The 21362-nt window shown below is 40.8% G+C and overlaps 1 protein-coding gene across 1 annotated transcript in view; it reads left to right on the top strand.

Annotated features, from left to right (window-relative positions):
* SPATA7 (spermatogenesis associated 7) overlaps positions 1-21362 on the top strand; it is a 96257-nt gene that overhangs the window by 35967 nt on the left and 38928 nt on the right. The window contains 2 exon segments of the mRNA XM_030558969.1: positions 10321-10356; positions 10359-10453. Of these exon segments, the coding sequence (XP_030414829.1) occupies positions 10321-10356; positions 10359-10453 (131 nt within the window).

Genomic DNA, 21362 nt, shown 5'->3' with positions numbered 1-21362 from the left:
GTGTGTGATGGAAACTGTACACCTTTGCTGCTGCTATTGTGTTTGCCCTTCTGTTTAATAAAAACAGTACACTAAATCCTCACTAAATTGCTCTTTCACCTTATTTTCAAACTGGACTGGAACTTTTCTTCCCATCCCATATCAAATAGGTGGTAGTGTCATTGCAATCAACACACAAGCACTGAGATTGCTAGAAGGGTATTGAAAAAGAAAATATGAAAAAGATCTTATCTCAGTTGTCCTTTCCATCTGAGCCTTAGGACATGGAGTAGTTAGTTTATAGCCTCTGTTGGAACATATTAATTTACTTTTTTTCCTTTTATATTCCATATCCTGCTACTATCTTACTACTTTTTACTTCTTAACTGAAAATATTTTACTTGTGGTGCCATAATCTGGGATTTACAGTCACTTTATTGAGCTGTTGGAAAGTTTCTTCAGTTACTTTCTCAGATGTTGAATTTTCTCACTATTCTGCTTTGAAGTCCTCTTCTCCCCTCATTGCTTCTCAAAGCACACATTGAGAGCAAATTTTAAGTATGAAGTGCTGAGATTTATCAGGCTGACTCCTCTTAACATTAGTGAGAGTTGCAAAGCAGAATACCTGCACATCATGCTGAACGTTTCCCCCCAAAATTGTGCTGCTTGTCATGCTAAAATAGCAGTTGAATAGTTCCCTTTGGGCTGTTGCCATGGCTCAGTCATTGGTTCTTAAGCACTAACATGATACTGAAGCTGGCACTTCCTCTGAACAACTGAATAGGTCTGCCCTTAAAGTGTATTTAGTTTCCACAGTTCTTTTCCCACTATCCTAGCTGGCAGCAAAGCAGGCAAGCTGCCATGCCACTGAGCCAGCAGCGAACATTCACATGTGTATTAGATCATTCTATTGACTTAAAATAGTTGTTAAATGTGAAACTTCTTGAAATTTGAAAACTTCTATGTGCAGAATTACCCTAAACATATCAATGCCAGTGGCTATTAGAAATCTCATTATTGTAGCATTTCTTCCAGAAAACTCGACAAAAGCCCTGCCAAATAAGACAGGTGTTGCTACACATGCCTGGATTCCAATAATAACAACTCTTACAACCCATATGTTTTAGAGGTTTTTCCACAGAACACACTGATAGTACAGCCTGAACCTAGTGATTGAGAGTAGAGATCTCCTGCTAGGGAAAATATGCATTCTGAGAAATTGTCCACCAGAAGTCCAGCACACATAGTGGATAAATATCAAATATGAACCTGGGGTTACATTTGTTAGAAGTTATTAAACATATTCATTTTTAGGGAAAAAAACTAATAATGATGCAGTGTAAGTGATACTTTTCCTTGCCTGGACCTAGGAACTTATCAGGATTTTTATATTTTTAGGCCTGATTTTTTTTCAGCATTACCTCCACGTGTGAACATGTACATTTTGTGCATTGTCACTGATGATCTTTGTGTTGTGAAAAACATAAACTCTCTGTAAATAAGGAAAATCAAACTTGTCCATGTTTTGCTGCTGTGCAGGAAGTTTGCACAGTCTTTCCTGCACTGGCCCTTCCACATCCCCATATGAGTCCTTCCTCATTTTCATGCATACTTTCTAAGAATCTATGCAATAAGGGAGCCCTACCTCATTCCAGACACACCTGCATTTTTTAATGACCTGGAGTTTTCTTACATACACAGACAGTGCTAGCAGAACAGTGAGAATTCAGGGAGGGATTAACTTATTTACTACAATTGCCAAATTTCCAAGTTGTGTCACTCCCTGAGGGCTCATTAGAGCCATTAAGAGCTGTTTATATTTTTCACTATTATTGTACTAAAAAATGACAGAACCATTTTCCTCAAACTTTCCTAAAAAATAATCCTTCAACTGAGGTCAGACTCAGAAAATTTCAGACCAAAAGGTGAAGGTTAAAAGTATCTGAAATACAGCCTTTAAATGGAAACACTCAGGCAATCTTTATTATCGCTGTTGTTGTTTGCTCCAACTATAACATACGTATCTTTTCCTAAAAGATCCATTAGAATTATGCATATAAACTCTGCGTGTTTGCGCACATATGGTAATAGTGCACAGAAATCAGACATATGTTTTTGAAAATATAGTCCTGTGTATTTGTCATCTGAATTTCTTGCTTATAAATATGAAAACCAAATGTGTAAATATTTCTATGTCCCTGCACTTTGAATTATAGCAACTTGAAATACTTCTGCAGTAGATACACATTTTGTTCTCTATGAAAGGCAGAACCTCTGACAAAGAAATTTATTTAAAGCAACTTAATACATTTTTCATAGATTAAGGCTAGAAGGGACTATTAGATCATCTAGTCTGACCTATATTACCATAGCCAAGATTTCACCCAGTCATCCCTGTATTGAGCCCAATAACTTGTTTTTGACTAAGCACATCTACTAGAAAAGCATCCATCTTGATTTGAAGACCTCTAGAAATGGGGACTCCACCACTTACCTTGATATTTTGACCAAATGGTAATCACCCCTCACTTTTAAAAATGTGTGCCTTATTTCTAGAAATTTGACTGTCATTAACTTCTGGCCATTGGTTCCTGTTATGCCTTTCTCCAATTAGATTAAAATACTTTTAGCAACCTATTATTTTCTCCCTGTGAAGGTACATATACATAAACAAGTCACTTCTCAGTTTTCTTTTTGATGAGGTAAACAGATCAAGCTCTTTAAGTCTCTCACTGTAAGACACTTTTTCCAGTCCTTGAATAATTTTTGTGACTCTTCTCTTTTAAACTTTATACATAATCCCCAATAAAGATTGTCACAAACTATATTGAAGAAAACAACATTTTACATATAAAGGTCAGATTTTCATCCTAGTCTTGGCCTCTTATTTTTTCTCCCATAATTTTGCAATTATTTGTGGATGCAGTGTATTGTATAGATATTATACTGATGGACACTCTGTGGGAGAATAAGATGGAAAGACATGGAATGGAAATTGTTTTAAAGAAAAAAAACATATTTTAAAAGTGTAAATGAGTGTGTTATGTAGGCATAAATTCAATTAACATCTAACCCTAATCTTTGTTTTCTACCAATGGAGCTTTGCATGATCAATGCACTTTCTGTCATGTGCAGCACCAAAAAGTCAAAAGCAAGTTTGTATTACTGACTCTAATCCATAAGAAACTAGATTGGTAAATGCAGAGGTGCAAAGTACACACAAGACTGTTACCAGTAAGTCTGTAGTTAACAGATGTCCACTCTGTGACTCACCGGATGATTCAGGGCCTACATCTTCATTCTTACAAGAAATCTAACCAATTCTCAAAACAGCTGATATTAGCCTTTCGTCTTACGGGATCAATTACTTTACTGGCAAACAAAAAGATGGAAAGAACACTGCATTCTTTTTTTTCAAAACAGGATACAATACTAACATTTATTATTTTGTAAAATAGTTGCAGAACTTGGTTATTTTGGGCAGGTATGGAAGGGGTGCGTTTTGCCCTTTGCAGGAGTGGAAAGCCGAATAAGCAAGGGGGAGATGTTGCAGTTATGCTTCCCATGTGGGGTTAGTGGAGCCGGATGTGTGAAACATGCACAGAGGATCGGTGCCCTTACATTCCACGGAACCGTGCTTTGTGTGGGCTCCTTCTGCCACAGAGAGGGTTTCTAAGAAGTGGTGGGGCTGTGGTTATTGGAGCTGTGTAGCGCATAGAGCATGTAGCGGTGGGCACAGCAGCTGTAAATATGAGTTTGCCTAGTAAAAAGACCTAGCAATAAACTAGTTCCCAAGTAAGAGCTGAGTATGAACCCCAGGATTTGGTCACATAGAATATATTGCTCTTACTAAGTGTACCCTCTCCTTTTAAATTTGCTCAATCAGGTATTTATTTTCCTGATTGTATTTATTAAAGTTAAATTGATCACTTGGCCAGGGAGCACTTAGTGCAAGTTTTGAGATGAGGGTGTGAGTCCAGTCCCTCAGCATAAATTGGAGCAATTTGAAACTATCATAATCTATACCAGTAGCCAACAGCCCCGTGTGGATATTCCAGCAGCTGAGGATCTGGTGGACAAGGGGATGACACACCCTCTTTTCTCTGAGGACATTCCCTACATGGACATCTGGGAGAGTGGGTGTTGTTGGGAGTCAGCATGGCAATTCTGTTTAATTTTAGGATCCTTCAACTGCAGAGTAAGGAAGCTAGTTTCAAGGCAGTCAGTCCTGGGATTTCTGAGGAGCACAAAATAGCCACATTACACTGGAGAATTGGGGCTTAATTTTGTGTTTTCCATTGGACTACACTAATACAGCTGTGATTCTTAGTCTGTTTACCCTCAGCTATGCAGGTGTTTAACTCTGCTTTTTACTTTTAACCAATTCTGCCATCTGCATTCACGCTAAGTAGTACCTTGCTTCTTGAGTAGTCCCCTTTGATTAAATGAGACTACTCTGAGTAACATTCCACTCAACACAAGTAAGGCTGGAAGAATCTGTTCCTAAATAAATATCATGTGTTCACCTTTACTCTTGTTGAGTGCTCTTATTCCACAAGTAGTGCCGTCTGATTGAATGGGCTATTCTCAGAGTAAGGTGAGGAAGTGTGACAGAATCGTGTCCTAAAATTATGAAAACCATAACCTCATATTGTCTGTCCTTTTAATAAACAGTGAATGCTCCAGGGGTGAAATCATGGCTCATTTAAAATGATAGTGAGGCCAGGATTTCACCCTAGATGGCTAAGTTGTGGTGTGATTGGGACTTTTGTTAACTGAGACTGAGCTATGCAAAGGAGAAGGGTGTTAAGAAAGACAGCACTTGTTTACAGAACTAGCTTCATAGCCTCTTCCAGCACATCCAAACTGAGGATGGCATCTCCACTTTGAAAGATACATGATGTGACTTCTTTGCATGCTCTTGATCTGGGGGAGTTCATATGGGAAAATAATGCCCAGAGTTGAGTTGGCAAATAAATAGTTCGTTCACATGGGGAAGTACAGCATTACTCAGTGTTAAATTATGCTCTGAGACATGTGCTAACCCTTGGCTAAGCTCAAGAGATAATCTTTTATTTGTTCAGTTAATATTTCAATATCTGAAATAGTTTATTTACATTAAAAAAATCAATTCAGGACTTAATATTGCAAATTGTATTTAGCTGTGATATACGGTGACTGTAGAGATCTGAAATTCAGAGCAAAGGACAACCACTCACATTAAGCAATTGCAAATTTGTACTGTGGTTATAAGCACCGGACTGCCAACTCCTTAGAAGTGTGACATGTCTGATAGATTTTTGAATTACTTCCAAGTTCTATCATCTTCATTTCAGTCAGCCAAGCAATGTTTTGTAACTCCAGGCAGGTTTCTAGAATATTGCCGAAGTGCTGGTTTATGGAAATAGAGTCAAACCTGTAGAGGGAGCAACCACTGCAGAAAAATAAAATTATAATGAAGGGAAATTTGCTTGGTATCCTCTGACCTTTGTGTAATAGGCATTTGCCTAGTCGGTAGTGTAGTTTCTAATTGGATTAGTAAGAATTTCATAGCTCGGTACCCTTAAAAAAGGGGGGGGAGGGGGAGGGGAGGAATAGTATACAATACAGCCTTTAAAATGCTTGCAGCCATACGTACACATACATACAATAGCCATTTTTGTTGCCTGCAGAATTAACATAACAGGCTCACAGACTGGGTAGAATAAGTTAAGGAACTTATTCGTACACACTGTGCATTTAACTGTCAGTGCCTTGCTTATAATATAATGTATTATCTTATTACTAAGCCTGACAAAGATTGTGAGCAGAGTCACTGATGAAACTCATTGATCTCTAGATTTCACCAAGATTTGGAGATCTTGCCATTTAAATCTGCAGGATGCATTTTATACTCAGATATTAATCACTGGGGGGGTTTTTAAAGCGTGGGTGAAATTTTTTTTTGCTTGTAAACAAGCAGATTTTGACATTTGACATTTTGACATTTTTGATCAATTTTGATCTTTAATTTGGGGATTCTCTGTACAGTTAAGGCTATTTATAGTTCATTTGTCAGACATTCCTACTAAATCTGTTAAAAGATGCATCTCCTTTTGTTTGAATTATTCTGCTGGTAGTAATGGGCATTTAGTCCATGGCACAGTAACAAGGACACAGACAAATTCATCCCTGGTATGACCCCATTTAAATTAGTTGAGATTACATCAGGGACTAATTTGGCCTGTACTATTTCTAGGGCAGAAGGAAGTGAGGAAGCTTATCGTACTGTGTCCAATTAACTGATAACATTTCTCCCCCACCGTACTACACTTCCTTCCAAATGCCTGCCTGTCTCTTACTGTAATTAACATAGTCATAGCTGCACCATCGCTCATGTCTTGAGGCCTGATCCTATGGGGTGGCGGTGAGTGTCTTCAGCTCCAGTTGGTTGTAGTGGGAGATATGAGTGCTCAGTGCCTTATGGGAGCAAGCCCCTTATATAGATTCACTTGTTGTCTGAGTAAAGCCATACTTTAAAGAATGGAGCTTCCAGACCTGATTCTCACTTTGCTTGGTGCAGGACCCAAGAGGAGGGGCGGGGAAGGTGGATCTATGTTATTTTTTTGTCTCCCTTAGTCTGGGGCCATTGGGAGGTTGCCTCCGAGCTACCCCAACTTGCATCCAGCAGCCTACTGTCCTCTAGATTCCTTCTACACAGGGGGAATTCCTCGGTGGATGGCTTGCAGTCCCTTTGCACTGGTAGAATCGGCCCGATGCTGTAGCATAACAACAAATCAGGATTTGTATCTGAGTAAAATTTTCTACCATTCTGGCTAGCATATTTCTGTGATGCCACGTGACACCCCATGTGACTTTACAGCTTTTGGACCAGATTCTCTGGATTTGCTGAGTTGTGCAGTCAGTGAGGGGAAAGTTTTTACAGTACCCAGAAATTTACATCTAGCTGCCTGTAGCCCAAAGGGATCATTTGGGCAGCTGGGAATAGCCAGAGATACTTTGGCCACTCCCTTTGTCTCCTTCCCCCTGCCCTTCCCCAGAATCTGTCCATTTATTTGATTTGATCTGAGATACCCTTAGTGGGCTCAATCCTTACTGCTCAGATGTGAAATATTGCAAACATGTTGGGGCAGATCGCTACTCCAGTCAGGAAAGGGTTAAAGAGCTCCTCTGTGCACAGTCAATCCCAGTCCAGCACACCGGTGAGGCCTTATCAAGTCTGGAGATGGGCAGATCCTTAAAAGGGAGGGTCCCTGCTTAGTCCAGCTTGACATTCTGAAGGAGCAGGACTGCAACTCGAGCACTCCGTCCCCTGGAAGCAGGGGGTTGTTGATTGAGGAAATGGTTCAGAGCCTGGCCTCCTGGGCCCTCTCAGAAAGGAGAGGAGCTAGTTCTTTTATTTTTGTCTTCCCAAAGGCCCAGGACTCTGCCCTTTGTGGGCTGCTGAAGCATACTGCCTTTTTATTTGGACTACTTTATCACTCCCATGCCCTTTGTAAGGGGGCAGATACCATGAACAGCACAGGCAGAAGACTGTGCCCTCGAGGCTGAAACAGGAGCAGCACCCATCCTCTCCTCAGAGGGGTGCCAGAGTAGTCTATCCTACTGCAGCATATAAATGCAAGATAAAAAGTGATGATTAGGACAAGGAAGTAGAAGATTCTGATCCTTCATTAATGTTGATACTGATGCACAGTTGCTCGGATACTCTTCCCTAGTGTCAGGAGTGAGGCCTAAGAAGAGTGTGCAGCTAAGAATCTCATTAATATTGAATATTTTGCTCAAGTCCATGTCTTCTCAGACATACCTATTCTCCTCCTGAGCATTTGTGAGTAAGGGAGTAGGAACACACAAGCTTTGCAGCGTCAAGGCCAATGTGTATTATATGGACACAGAAGAAGAATCAATGTAAAATATTCCCTGTGACTTAAATACTGGGCTTGTGCTGGAGAGGGAAAGTAGGTTTCTTCTGAGCCATATCTGACAGAACTTATAAAAGGTAAAGAGATCTAAACTCCTTGTAGAGGCTGAACTGATTTCTTCAGTCTGTATTTACAGGTGATAGTATCCTATCATTCTATCTGTCTCCCTCTCTCTAGGCATTTGTACAATGCTCATCTCAATAGTATCTGAGCAGCAGGCAAAGAATGCATTTTGCAGCCTCCAACACACCAGCTATATTAGCATAGTCAGAAGGCTGGTCTACACTACACAGTTAAGTTGACATAAGACAGCTAATGTTGTCCTAATTATGTCAGTATCTACACTACAGCCTTTCTCCCCCCTGATATAAGTGCCGTACTACACAGACATATAACTCCACCTCCTTGAGAGGTGTAGGGCTGATGTTGGGTGTAGTTAGGGCAACACAGTGTCTGGCGGGTATGGGGGAGGGCAGGTAAACAGCAGGGAATGGGGCCATGGGGGGCAGCCAGGCTACTGTCAGGGGAGCTGCCAGCGAAGCAGAGAGACCATGCTCTCAGCTCACCACACTGCCCATTTGCTCAGTGGAAGCACTCCTGGTGAGGACACATGCACCACCACAGTAACTACTGCAGTGGTGATAAGTCAACCTAATATAGGTTGACTTAAGTTTGTAGTGTAGACATACCCTGAGTGATTATTTGGATCAGGCACACACAGGCTATCTGCTTCTGCTGGACTGGGTTCTTAAGACCTTTAGTTATTTTTCAGATGCTTCTACTGTGAGTTAGGACCCATGCGATTGGCAACTCCAATAAATTAGAGTAGTCATGTTTTAGTTCTGATTTACAGTATTTAGCATCAAACTGCTTACATTCTTCACAGGATGGATTTTCACTAATAAAGGTCAATGTATAACATAAAGCACTCTTAACAGAAAAGGCTGCAGCAATTAGCGGCTGTAGAAGCAATTCCTTTGCATCTTCCATGTCAACTGTAAGAATTAAAAGAAACAGAAAAGGGCATTTGGCTGAGGAATGAGAGCAAGAACATTACATCTGAAAAGCACCAGCACCTGACTTTGAGGAGGACTGAAATTTTTAATAAAACTAATACATATTTGTTTTTGCAAGTCATTAACGACTATCTGTAGGATTAATACATACAGAAGAATACATTTTAAAGGTGAATTGAAGACCCTCTAAAACCTGAGTTCTGACCCTCTGATTCCTGTGGTTCTTCTGCAAAAGCTGAGAACATCACCGAAGTGCTGTCTAATACCACTAATTTCTTGTGTAAAGTTAAGTCTCTGTGGATTGGGGCCTAGCAGAGTATGAGCTAAATTCAGTATGGGGTAGATAAGGCAGAAATTGGTTTAAGGTGGTCTTCTGGGTTGCTTCAGGCAGACTGTTCATGCAGTGGAGAAATGCACTGAACTCAAATGAAGTCAATGAGAGTTGTGCCCATGCGGCTGAGGGTAAAACTGGGTCCTATTTGCATGCATTTTACAAGTGTCTATCTTCAGTACAGTCTCTTTATTCACATTTGGAAATGAGTATGTTGGAGTTTTTGGTTCAGGCTATCTACACTGGGACATGCAGCTTTATGAATCTCATTAACGTTCAGAGTTTGTGACACCCCACTGTGCAGCTAGAATGCTCATGAAAAGCTTTGTAACATTAAGAACAAAGGGCCATGTTGCAGCAAGCCATGGCTCCTTCCCTTCCCTCAGCTCCCCCCCACAATATCTTGATGGCATAGACACTTTGCCAATCTTCTGCTCTAGAGAGGTATTTGGACCAGGGTTCAGTAGCTTATCTGATTCTTCCCTCCTGATCCAGCAATGGCCCGTCCACACAGACCCTACCTAGACTATTCATGGTCCTGACATGTAATTTGCTGCTTTTACAGTGTTATTTGTGTGCCCATTTTGGGGGCCTTTCTACTTTTTTCCAGAGCTTGACCCTGAATTTTTTGAGTCCTGCAGTTCCCTTTGTACATATAAATTTATCAAGATTTAACATTTACAAATGATGTTGTTTTTCACTAAAAATTTCAATACTGTTGTTCAGCAGGATTAAAATTGGAAGGGTTCTTAATGCTGTATGGATGGGAACAGTGCAATGTATTTTCGAGTAGACTCTCATATCACTGAAGTTGGCCTTCCAGTTCCACTGAATTTTTTTGTAGTTGTAGAACTTAAAATTTCTAACCCTAAAGGAAGCAACATAATTTTTAATATTTCCTTTTGACAATAGGAGTTATTTTTCATGCTTACAGCATGTTCAAACTGGAACACTGACAACATTTTACTTTTCTGAGTGAGTGAAAGGCCACACAAGGAATGCATTTAGAGAGAAGGATTCAGTAACGTTCCTTTAAAACCTCACTAATTTTATTTGGTTTTTTCTTTCCTAGTTGCAGACCAGCAACGGAGAGAGAAACTCAAGAAGGAATTGCCAGGTATGAGAAGGAGATGAGCTCGGCAAAAAATGCCTCACGGTCCAGCTCCAGAGGGAGCCGGAGGCCACTGTTGTCCACTTTTGTAAAGGTAAGATATTTAACTTTGTTTCAAATTGTAGATATTTCCCTTTTTACCTACAAAATTACCAAGATTTAACAATTAGATATTATGGGCCAAGACTTCAAGTCCTTATTGAGGAGTCCAAAGAAGTTCAGACTGAGTAAAAACTGAGTGAAGACCTTGGGATTTGGCCCTTGGTGTTTAAAACGTTAGTGTAAAAGAGCAGAGATCCCATGCTGCTCTCACACACACAGTGCTATACAACCCAAACCTTCCCTGTTCCCTTTTATTACTGCTTGGGTTTTTTCTCTTTTCCTAAGAAAATGAAGATAAGCCGTAGGCCCAAGATGTTTCTTGAGCTGTCATTTTCTTGCATTTTCCTCCTGCATCACCCCAATGCCTGCTTTCTTAGGGTAAACCTTGAAGGAGGAGGTTGAAGAGTGGAAATTCCCACACACCTCGAGGCCAGAAGGGCTACTGTACAGCACCCTCCGCCACACCCAGCTGCCATTCCAGCTTGTGGGATGGAATAACAGCCGTAGCCTCTCTTTGTCAGTTGTACTAAGCGCAGTGTTGCCGAACACCTTTGCCCACTCCGTCCCGCCCCTTCTCTGAGGCCCCACCCCACTCACTCCATCCCCTGTCCCTCAGTCACTCGCTTTCTGCCATCTTCACTCATGTTCTCATTTTCACCGGGCTGGGGCAGAGGGTTGGGGTGTGGGAGGGGGTGAGGGCTCTGGCTGGTGGTGCAGGCTCTGGAATGGGGCTGGGGATGAGCAGTTTGGGGTGCAGGAGGGGGTTTGGGGCTGGAGGTGGGGCTGAGGGATTCAGAATGTGGGAGGGGGCTCAGGCTGGGGAGGGGATTGAGGTATGGGAGTGGGTACAGGCTCTGGACTGGGATGCAGACTCCGGGGTAAGGCCAGAAATGAGGGGTTTGAGGTGCAGGAGGGGCTCAGGGCTGGGACAGGGGAGATGAGGGGGCTGAGGGCTCCAGCTGGGGGTGGGGCTCCACAATGGGGACCAGGTATGAGGGATTTGGGGTGCAGGAAGGGGATCTGGGCTGGGGCTAGGGTTTGGAGTGTGGAAGGGGGTTGGGGTGTGGAAGGGGGTGTGGGGTGCAGGCTCCGGAAGGGACTTTTGGTGCAGAAAGGGGCTCAGGTCTGGGGCAGGTGGATGGGGGGTGTGGCTGAGGTCTTCAGCTGGGGGTGCAGGCTCTGGGGTGGGGCCAGATGTGAGAGGTTGGGGTGCAAGAGGGGGCTCTGGGCAGTGGACCGAGGGGTTTGGAGTGTGGGAAGGAGCTCGGGGCTGGGGCAGGGGGTTGAGGTGTGGGAGGACGTGCAGGCTCCAGGGGGGAGTTTGAGCAGGGGATGGGGCTCAAGGCTGGGGCAGGGGATTGGGGCATGGGAGGAGGTTCGGAGTGCAAGCTCCAGCCAGCACTTACCTCCCGCTGCTCCTGAAAGCAGCTGCCATGTCCCTCTACCTAGGCGCAGAGACAGCCAGGAAGCTCTATGGCTGCCCCCATCTGCAGGCACCACCCCTGCAGCTCCCATTAGTCACAGTTCCCATTGGCCATTCCAGGAGCCATGCGGAGCCAGCCATTGTGGCCAGCCGGAGTTTTAGTGGCCCCACCAGGATCCCTTTCTGACCACACATTCTGGTCGAAAACTGGACCCTGGCAACCCTAACAGAGCCCTGGGCGCAATGGAGCAGCATAAATGCCTATCCACAGCCCCTCCCACAGCTCACCATTGTGTCTCATCTCACCCCACCCCTGAATTGGCCTTCTGCACCAGGCCTGCATAGACTGCAGCTGAGACCAGTTCTGCAGCACCCAGGAGTGGCACCCCTGCACAACCACTCAGACAGCTGAACACCATCCTGTGAGTGTTGCCACCATGCAGGAGTTAGGTGATGGGAGAAACTGCATGGTAGACTATTCTCACAGGGTTAAGCAATACTCCATGAGAATAAGGGTTCGAGGTTTGAATTCAGTGCCCTCAGTGGTGTTAATATAGAAAATGAAATATTTATAGAATGAATAATAGCACTGTTGCTGACAAAGTAAGATTTTCCTGTTTGCATTAGACAATTACATTCCACACTTTCAGTAACAAGTTAGGCAGATGTCACCAAAATAAAACAGTGTGAGGTTTTTGATGATTAACCAGTTACAGGTTATCTTCACCAGGAAAGGTAATTCGAGTGTGGTGTTTCTGTGTTACTCTGTGTTTGCATTTTACAAAATATACACAAATGTAACTATCATAGATATCTATGCAGAGGTTCGGAAATATGTGGTGCTAGATCTGTTCTAATTTACACATAGGCAACAAATTGAAGATTCTTTTGTTTCCCTATGCCACAAAATTCCTAATCTGGGGAGATATTCCATTAGTTACATGTTCACACAATTGCTATTACTAGAAAGTCAATTTTCTGATTTCCAACATGCTACTTAAGCCATTGAAACAATGGAAATAAGTGAAGACTTTGCTATCTATATTTTGTAAGCTGACTTTTGTTAGCAAGAGATTCATCAGATATATTAAATATACTTCTAAGAAGAGAGGAAATAAATTGCTGAAAGAAAGTATATTAGTCTAGTAAGTGTTCTTCACTAGTATGGGATGGAATTTCATTAACCAGCAGCGAAAGCTTTTGCCAACTTTATCTAAGGGAGAATACATTATTTTCACTGTTTTGACTTCAGCACAGAAAGCTTGATTTCTTTAGAATTTATCTGTGTTTAAAGCATGCACAGACATACAGTACATTCCAGTTAAAATATAAAACTGATCATTAGTTGGTTTCTTTCTGCATGACTGTATTTCATAGCAGACAATTTAATAACTTTATGAGAGTGCTGGGTAATAATAGTTTGAAATTTTATGCAAGACTTTTGGATATGGATGAATGCACAGATCTGTATTGGAAAAAGGGAGGGTTATGTCAAATTAAAGCTGTGAGATCTCATCTTTTAGTAACCATTATATTTTCCTCTCTCACTGTTATTTTCTGAATCTCTCTCTTGTTCTTAAATTCCTAACTGAAAATCCTGAGCAACAGTTACTAACGCACTGTCTCTATTATACTTTATTGTGTGGTGTAAAGGAGTCCCCTGAGGTTTGTCTCCCAGATGGTGGGAGAACCTGACCACACCCAGTTACTTGCACTGGTTGCCTCCAGCACTGGCCCTAGTTCCTAACTTCTTACAAGGGACCCCTACCCCTTGTGGGTCTCCTTAAGTCTCTCCCTGGGAGTTCACTGCATACCCTATAGGGTTGGGATGAAGATCTTCTGGATGGAAGTTCTCCCTGTCGCTCCTGGGATCATGCCAGCAGTCTCCTGCTTGGCAGTCCTGCTCCTTCCCTTCCCACCCTTGCTGACTGCACTTTTCTCCCTTTTAAAGGCCTCCTGCCTATCATATGTGATTGACAAGGCCACAGGGGCGTGGCTAGCCTTGCCTCCTGTGCCTCTCTGGTACCTTGCTCCTCTGTGTGGAGTCTATACACCCCATCAAATACAAGATCTGAGGGGTTTATTAAAGTGTTTTTAAATGTGTGTTTTGACATAGCAATGTCAGAGCATTGTAGTTCCTTGTCTGTATTTTAACCTCTTCCTCAAAGAAGAGCTCTCTCAAGTAGTATGTGTCACTTAGCACTACTAATTACTTGTAGGTACCTGTTCATCAATGTTTGACTCACATGTATGGTGACTGCAGAATGATTGTCAACAAGAACATCTCAGTCTTGCCAGCATTTGTGTGTGATTCAATCAACTGCATGTTTGAGTGAGATATAAATAGGCAATCATAATATATTTTATAAGTGGTTTTGGCAGACTTGCCTGTTTAGGTAACGTTGGATAATACTTAATGTCACCTATTCTGAGCCCTTTTCTGGAGATCTTTTCATCTCCATGTAGACAGGAAGCAGATGTTCCAGAATATAAAACTTGGCATGAGAGTCCCATGAATTCCCTCTCTGCATAATTCAGAACAAAAAATACAGCCATTAACATCTTTTCATCCAAGCCATGGACCTGATGATAGACATTAGATCATAATATGGAAAATCTTTCTTAAAGATTTACAAAATATTTTTCATCAGCATGTGAATCGAAGCACCATTGCATTAGTAAGAAGTCAATATATTTCTGCAGGAGGGGATCCTTCTATAAAGTGAGCGGTGGTAGTAATTGAGCTTTCATAAATCTGTACCACAACCAAAGCAATATTTAAATATTGTTTCTTTTACCAGACAGTATATTGATTTTACTATGTTTATTTATGTACCTAGGGAGTTTTATTCCTGTTGACCTGTTGGATCTCCAGAGTCCTCTATCCTGGGCCATTCGTTCTGGATCACTCCTAATGCATCCTTAGGGTCACTTAACTTCTCAAATTGTATTTCTTTAGCTGTAAGAATACATAAGTAACTAGTAACCACAAGACGACTTCTACGTATGCCTATTAAAAGATATGATAGGACACAGAATTATCACCAGGCAATATAATTGTACTGCTGTTGGTGCTGTTCCCATTTCCTGGGGAAACTGCTGATCTTAAATTTTCTGCCACCTCTACTTCTCCTTATACTCAGCACAGCTCAGGATTGAGGCTAATACTATGATAAGTTAAATGATTCCTTTTAAAAGTCTCTCATTGTATTTATAAATATTATACAAATACATTTCTTAACATTTCCCCTTCTCTAGTCCCCATAGCAACACATTAATGATTGCTGGCACATATGAGTGAAAGGTACTCAGACAGTATGGTGATCAGCACAATATAAGTACCTAGATAGAAAGAGGCACTTAACTTAAAATTGTATGTATACATGCAAAAAAACTTTGTTAAAAGAATGAAAGTTAGGTTGAAAAGTCAAGCACTTAGATGTTAGGATTTGAAAGATTTATGGTTGTCCACACAATCTTAATTCTTCCCCCTTGTCCATCCAGTCTGTGCAATGCATGAGGCACATTTACTCCTTTTTAAGTGTAGCTACTTTAAATATTTTAATTGGCTTTCCTGCAACAGAAAAGGGTATATGGACACAGGAGCTAGGGAGGGCAGAGAGTTTTATTAACTTTCATGGAATTTAATATTTATAAAAGTAACATTGTGATTCTTCACCTAGATGGTATAAAGGTTTCCCCCTGTTCAATAAAAAGTAGTGTTAGATTGCATATTTCAGCATCTCCATTTAAAAGTCATCAAAGCTATCAGTAGTGCTGACTTCTTTCAGTTTCACCTGCAGATGACATTCATAATAACAACTTACTTATATAGTGCCCTTCTCCAAAAGGCTCCCAAAGTACTATATGATCCATCTACGCAGAGCACCACTGAAATGCAACCACCCACAGGGTAGATAGCAGCAACTAGGAAGATAGCACAGTAGCATTGTGCACAACACAGGGAGCAAGGGTGGGAATGTTTTACCCCAGTAGAAATCCTTGCCCTTGTGACAAGTGCCATGGCATCTTTGATGCCAAGGCAGAACAGCCTTGGTTCATAAGCCCTCGTCTAAAAAACCCTCAGGCATCAAATTGGAGCTCATCTTATAAAGGATACATAGCTAGGCTGATCCTACCATGAGTCAAATCTGTGATTCAAGCAAGGCTGGATATTTCTTATCTGATGCTCAGACAACTCTGCTAGTGGGTCCTTCTGACTGACCAGTTCTGAGATGAGGAAATTTTCAAGATACAGCCATGCCAAAAGCCAAACCCTGATGCTAGCATCATTCTGAGATTCTTTCTTCTGGAGAATAAATCCCTTCAACCACTTAAGTTATTAGAGGATGAAAAATATTGAATTCAGTGAAATTACACTGGGTGTAAAAGCCATGTAAAATGAAGCGAGAATCAGGTCCACTTCATTTCCCATTTTCAATTATTGTTGCAGGGGTTTTTTCCAGAGAGAGACGGCATAAAACTGGCTGGTAGCTCTTAATGTGTGGTATGTGCTTTGCTGAGTTTCAGAAAATCTAGTTGTAAAATGACAGCTCTGACCATATGGAAATCTGTTTGTGCATATCAAATACATATTAGGAAGTAGTGTTAAGTTTTTATCTATATTGTTAATTTCAGATGCACTGTGTATGGATTCATAGCTATAATTGCCTAATCAGATGTCTCTAATTATTTATTGTTATATTGCTATTAACATTCTCAAGATATGTTATACTCAGATTAGTACTTTCTGAATTAAATAAATGAACTCCTAAGGAAACCAAAAATACCATTTAAAGTATTAAAATAAAAACCCATACTTATATTGTGAACACATAAATACAAATGGAAAATTCCTTCTTGGCTTGCTGGTGTCAACTGTATTTTTGATGCAAGAAGTCCAAATTCATATATTTTCACATATACATTTAGTTGTGTCTTTAGTTGACAAATGTAACCTATGTCTACTTGTTGAAGACAGGAATATATCATACTATACAATCTGAATATTGCATAATAGATTACTGTACATATGAATACCAACACTACAGGGTATTTTGTAAAATGAGAAAAATCATGAATGTTAATATATCTGCTTATAAACAAATTAGATCCCTAAGGGCTGGTCCACACTACGGGGGGAAATCGATCTTAGATACGCAACTTCAGCTACGTAAATAACGTAGCTGAAGTCGAATATCTAAGATCGGATTACTCACCCGTCCTCACCGCGCGGGATCGATGTTCGCGGCTCTCCCTGTCGATTCCGCAACTCCGTTGGGGTTGATGGAGTTCCGGAATCGATATAAGCGCGCTTGGGGATCGATATATCGCGTCTAGATGAGACGCAATATATTGATCCCCGAGCAATTGATTTTAACCCGCCGATACGGCGGGTTGTCTGGACGTAGCCTAAGGCTCTAGTCTGACCATCCCTGAATGACAGAAACAGGTTTGTGTGAACCTGCTCCCTCATTTTATTCATTCATTAAGTAAATATTAGAGTGTAATTAGATAGACAGATAGTATGTACAAGGAGTGATGGAAGCACGAATTATGTAAAATACTAATATTTACCAAACGAGATCTTATTTTCTGCTCTATTCAAGCAAGCTACTCTTCAGATATGTCAAGCAGAAGTCAGACCTGCCATCCTAGGTGCTGGAACTAGGGATGCTGCCCCACCCTCTGGCTTGAAGTGGTTTCCATCATATACAAGGTTTACAGTTTGATTCAGTGGCTCTCAGCACCCCCACTATACAAATTGTTCCAGCACCCCTGCCTGCCATAGGCATCTGTAAGTAGCTATGACAACTCAGGTTATCTCAGGCTAAAAGAACTAGCAGATCAAAATGATACAAAATTGCAGCTTCTGCATTTTGACAGTATAGCTTTCAAAGTGCCTAATAATCTCATTAAAGGAAACCCTCTAAAGTGCACAGGCTCTTGTTGCTGTCACGACTATTGCAAATATTTTTTAGTCAGACTGAATGGATATTAAACGGCAAACTGCTCTCTGTAGCAAACATGAGAATACATTTTATAATTCCATCCTTTATTTAGCTTGTAAAATATTAAATTTTGTGATGAATTACCTACAAAGATATAAATCATGAAGCTTGTTTTCTGACCATTAGAAGATGTGTTGTCATATTCTAGACCCTCACCTACAGCAAAAATTAATTTCCTGAGCCAAATTTATCCTTATGCACTTCTGCTGGCTTCATTTGGGGATGAATTTACACCTTTGTATAAAAGCAGATCTTTTCAATGAACTAGCCCGATTTTAGGAGGCATCTGTGACATCAAAGTGAGTTTTGGTTAAGCAATAACACTTTCTTTTTTAAAATAAAAATAATTTAGAGGGAAATCCATTTCTCCCCAGCTTGTTGTGTGCATCTGTTGCCCACCACTTAGCAAGTTATAGCCTTGATCTGCAATTTGTTCTGTTCTGATGGACGGACCCTTGCTTCCATGACTTCAGTGCAGGTTCAGGGGTCCACTGGTGCAGAGCTCACAGCAGGGTCAGGGCCTTGCTCTGTAACTAATGCACTTTTCACAAAACTGTGACTACTGACATTCAGCTAATTCAGTGCTTCATGATTATTAGTAGTAGTAATATGCACATATTTTCTGGAAGCCTTTTTTTTACTGCTGTGAAAACTACTTGTCTCAGGCTATGTCTTCACTATAGCTAGGGGTGTGATTTGCAGCTCACGTCGATGAACCTGCATTAGGTGTAATCTACCTTGCTCACTAAAAATAGCAGTGAAGATGCACAAGCCTGCATGACCTCACCTAGGTGCATTCTTTTTGTGCAGTCCATGCTGAAGCCCGCACCACCCCAACTCAGTCCTATTGTGAGCTAGCTAGATTAAAGCTAGTGTGGGTATGTGTCGTAGAAGTAGCATTAGTAAGGTTGTGTTGTAAGAACATAGGAGTTGTAAATTACTCATTCATATACAGTCGGATGATAGAAAATAGAAGTGAAAGAGAAGTCAGCTCAGGATTATCCCTCACAGTATATTTTCCAGTACCATACTCAGTCTAGTTTTACATGTCCCAAACAATGGGGTTTCCACTATTTATTTAAAATTGTTTAGTTTTTTTTGATGGCTAGAGTAAAATCTCCCATGCAGTCTCACACTGAATATTTGTAGTATTGTGTAAAATTAGCCATATTTTCATGGTTAGATAAATCGCTAATGTTAAGTAGATCCATGACATCGTAATATAAATGAATATATATACACATACCTATATAAAGAATTGTTAAACATCAGAATCAGTTTGTTGTACGCATAGGAGTAAAGTGCATGCAAACAGCAGCGCCTAATTTTGCACTAGCTGACACCCCTTTCACTCAGCTCAGTGTATCTAAGGACCGGGTCCAATATATTTTCATGAGATGGAATCAGCACAATAGTTGACCCATTACCCTTAGCAACAAAAAGTCATTACTCTATTTTATTTTAGATGAGATTAAGTTGTCATATGTACTAAGTGCTTCTAAAGTTTGACTTATGCTTCAACTCCTTAAACACTTTTAAAAAATAAGAGCACCAAATATACATTGAACAACACAAACGAAATTGTTTATGTAAATGCTAAAGGATTTGGAATTTGCTTTCCAAAACATTCATATAAGTGGATTTTGAAGCATTCCAGTCTTATCTGTTTTCCATAGCACCAAACTATAGGAGCAATTACTTTATATCCAAATAATCATGTAGCAAACCTTATTATACTGCTTGCTAACACAGGCATTTGTTTGGCATTGTTATTGCAAGTTACCAGTTCAGCACTTAATTGTGCTGTAGTAGTAAAATTAAGCTGGTTCATGTGAAACACTACAAAGAAGGGTATGTTGCATCCCTACTAGCTGTAAATATATGAGCTGTTTGCTCTAGTTATTAGCATGTAAACATATCTCAAATGGTTGTTCTCACTAGAAAAGTAACATTTCTATTAAATTTAGAGAAAAGTGTAATGAAGGCAAAGGGAAATATCATGTTATATGTGAGCAATGTGTACTGTCATTTATTTTTGATGGTATTTTGAGAGAGAGGTTTTCTTTGTTTGTTTTAAAACTATTACAAAAACTGTTTAAAATACCACAAAGGCACGTTTGTTTTTTAGTTTAAAACACCATGGAGTTCTGAGAGTGAAAAAATAGGCTATTGGTGGCACAGGGATTAATAACAGTTATTAGGAGGTAATGTAACATCATTTATACAGCAAAAAGGCACATTTTCTGGATCTTAAAAAAAAACAAACATTGCTTAGGTGCACAGAAGAGAGCAGAAAATGTACTATCCGGAAGTTTTAGAAATAGTTAGGCCTTTGGGAGCTGCGGAGCTTGGGAAGGAGGCCATGCGCAGAGCTGCCTGGCCTCACCTCCGCCTAGGAGCTGATGGAGGAATGTGTTGCTGCTTCTGGGGAGCCGCGCAGAGCCAGGTAAGGAGCCTGCCAGCCCCACCACCCCCACCCCTCAGCACCAGCGGGAGTCCTGGGTTGCTCCCCGCAGAGCACCCAAGGTGGTCCCCAGACCGGCATACACCCCCCCAAGCACTCACAGCACCCCTGGGATGCCCCCGCAAGATTTAGTCAGGGATATATAGTACAAATCATGGACAGGTCATGGGCCGTGAATTTTTGTTTATTGCCTGTGACCTGTCCATGACTTTTACTAATAATGCCCATGACTATAATGTGTCCTTAATCGTGTGGTATTTGTGAGTAGGACATTGCTTAGAATCAAGGCTTTGTCAAGTGATAATCTGTAATCATTTGTATGAAAGCCTGCTGATGGACTGAATTGCATGTTATTTTTTAATTAATCTGTATAAAGAGCTAGATGTTTAAGATAATTTTAAACTCATACACATTCCTGAATGTATTTTATTCATGAATTCAACTGTCTTGGCTCCCTTCTTGTATCGCTTCTAAAGTACCGTACATGCTGCCTAATCTTTAGTCATATACCAGTGTCTTCAGATCTACCTATTCCTAATTAATATGTTGGATATATATCATATGAAAAGTTTCTACTTCTGCCTGTCTGAAGCTAAACTTCAAATTCACAAGAAATCTGGTAACTAATTAGCCTTATGAATTAAATTCTGCCCTTCAGAAACCCCTTTTCTATATTTACATTCATTTACATTTTACAACATTTGATGATATGAATGCTAGGCAGGCAGGCCCATTGAGTGTAACGAGCAATGAATCCCTCATTTTTAAGAAGCCTCTTTATTCAGTTTAAAGTGAACTAAACTGGCAGGTTGTGTAAGTTGCTCTTTTAGATTGAGTGCTGCACTATATTGTTTATACAGTATGATAATGAGATGTGCTAGAGTAACACTATATCCTTGTGGCTTTTCGCATGGGCCTACATGCAAATGAGATGTTTCTCTCTTGAGACTATCCTAGTGAGCAGTTTTAAATACATATAGTATGTGCGGTGCCCTCCTCCCTC

This window comes from Gopherus evgoodei, chromosome 4 (assembly GCF_007399415.2).
Source record: "Gopherus evgoodei ecotype Sinaloan lineage chromosome 4, rGopEvg1_v1.p, whole genome shotgun sequence".
Lineage (NCBI taxonomy): Eukaryota > Metazoa > Chordata > Testudines > Testudinidae > Gopherus > Gopherus evgoodei.
The sequence above is the reverse complement of the archived record's forward strand: the minus strand, read 5'-3'. Positions and strand labels throughout refer to the sequence as shown.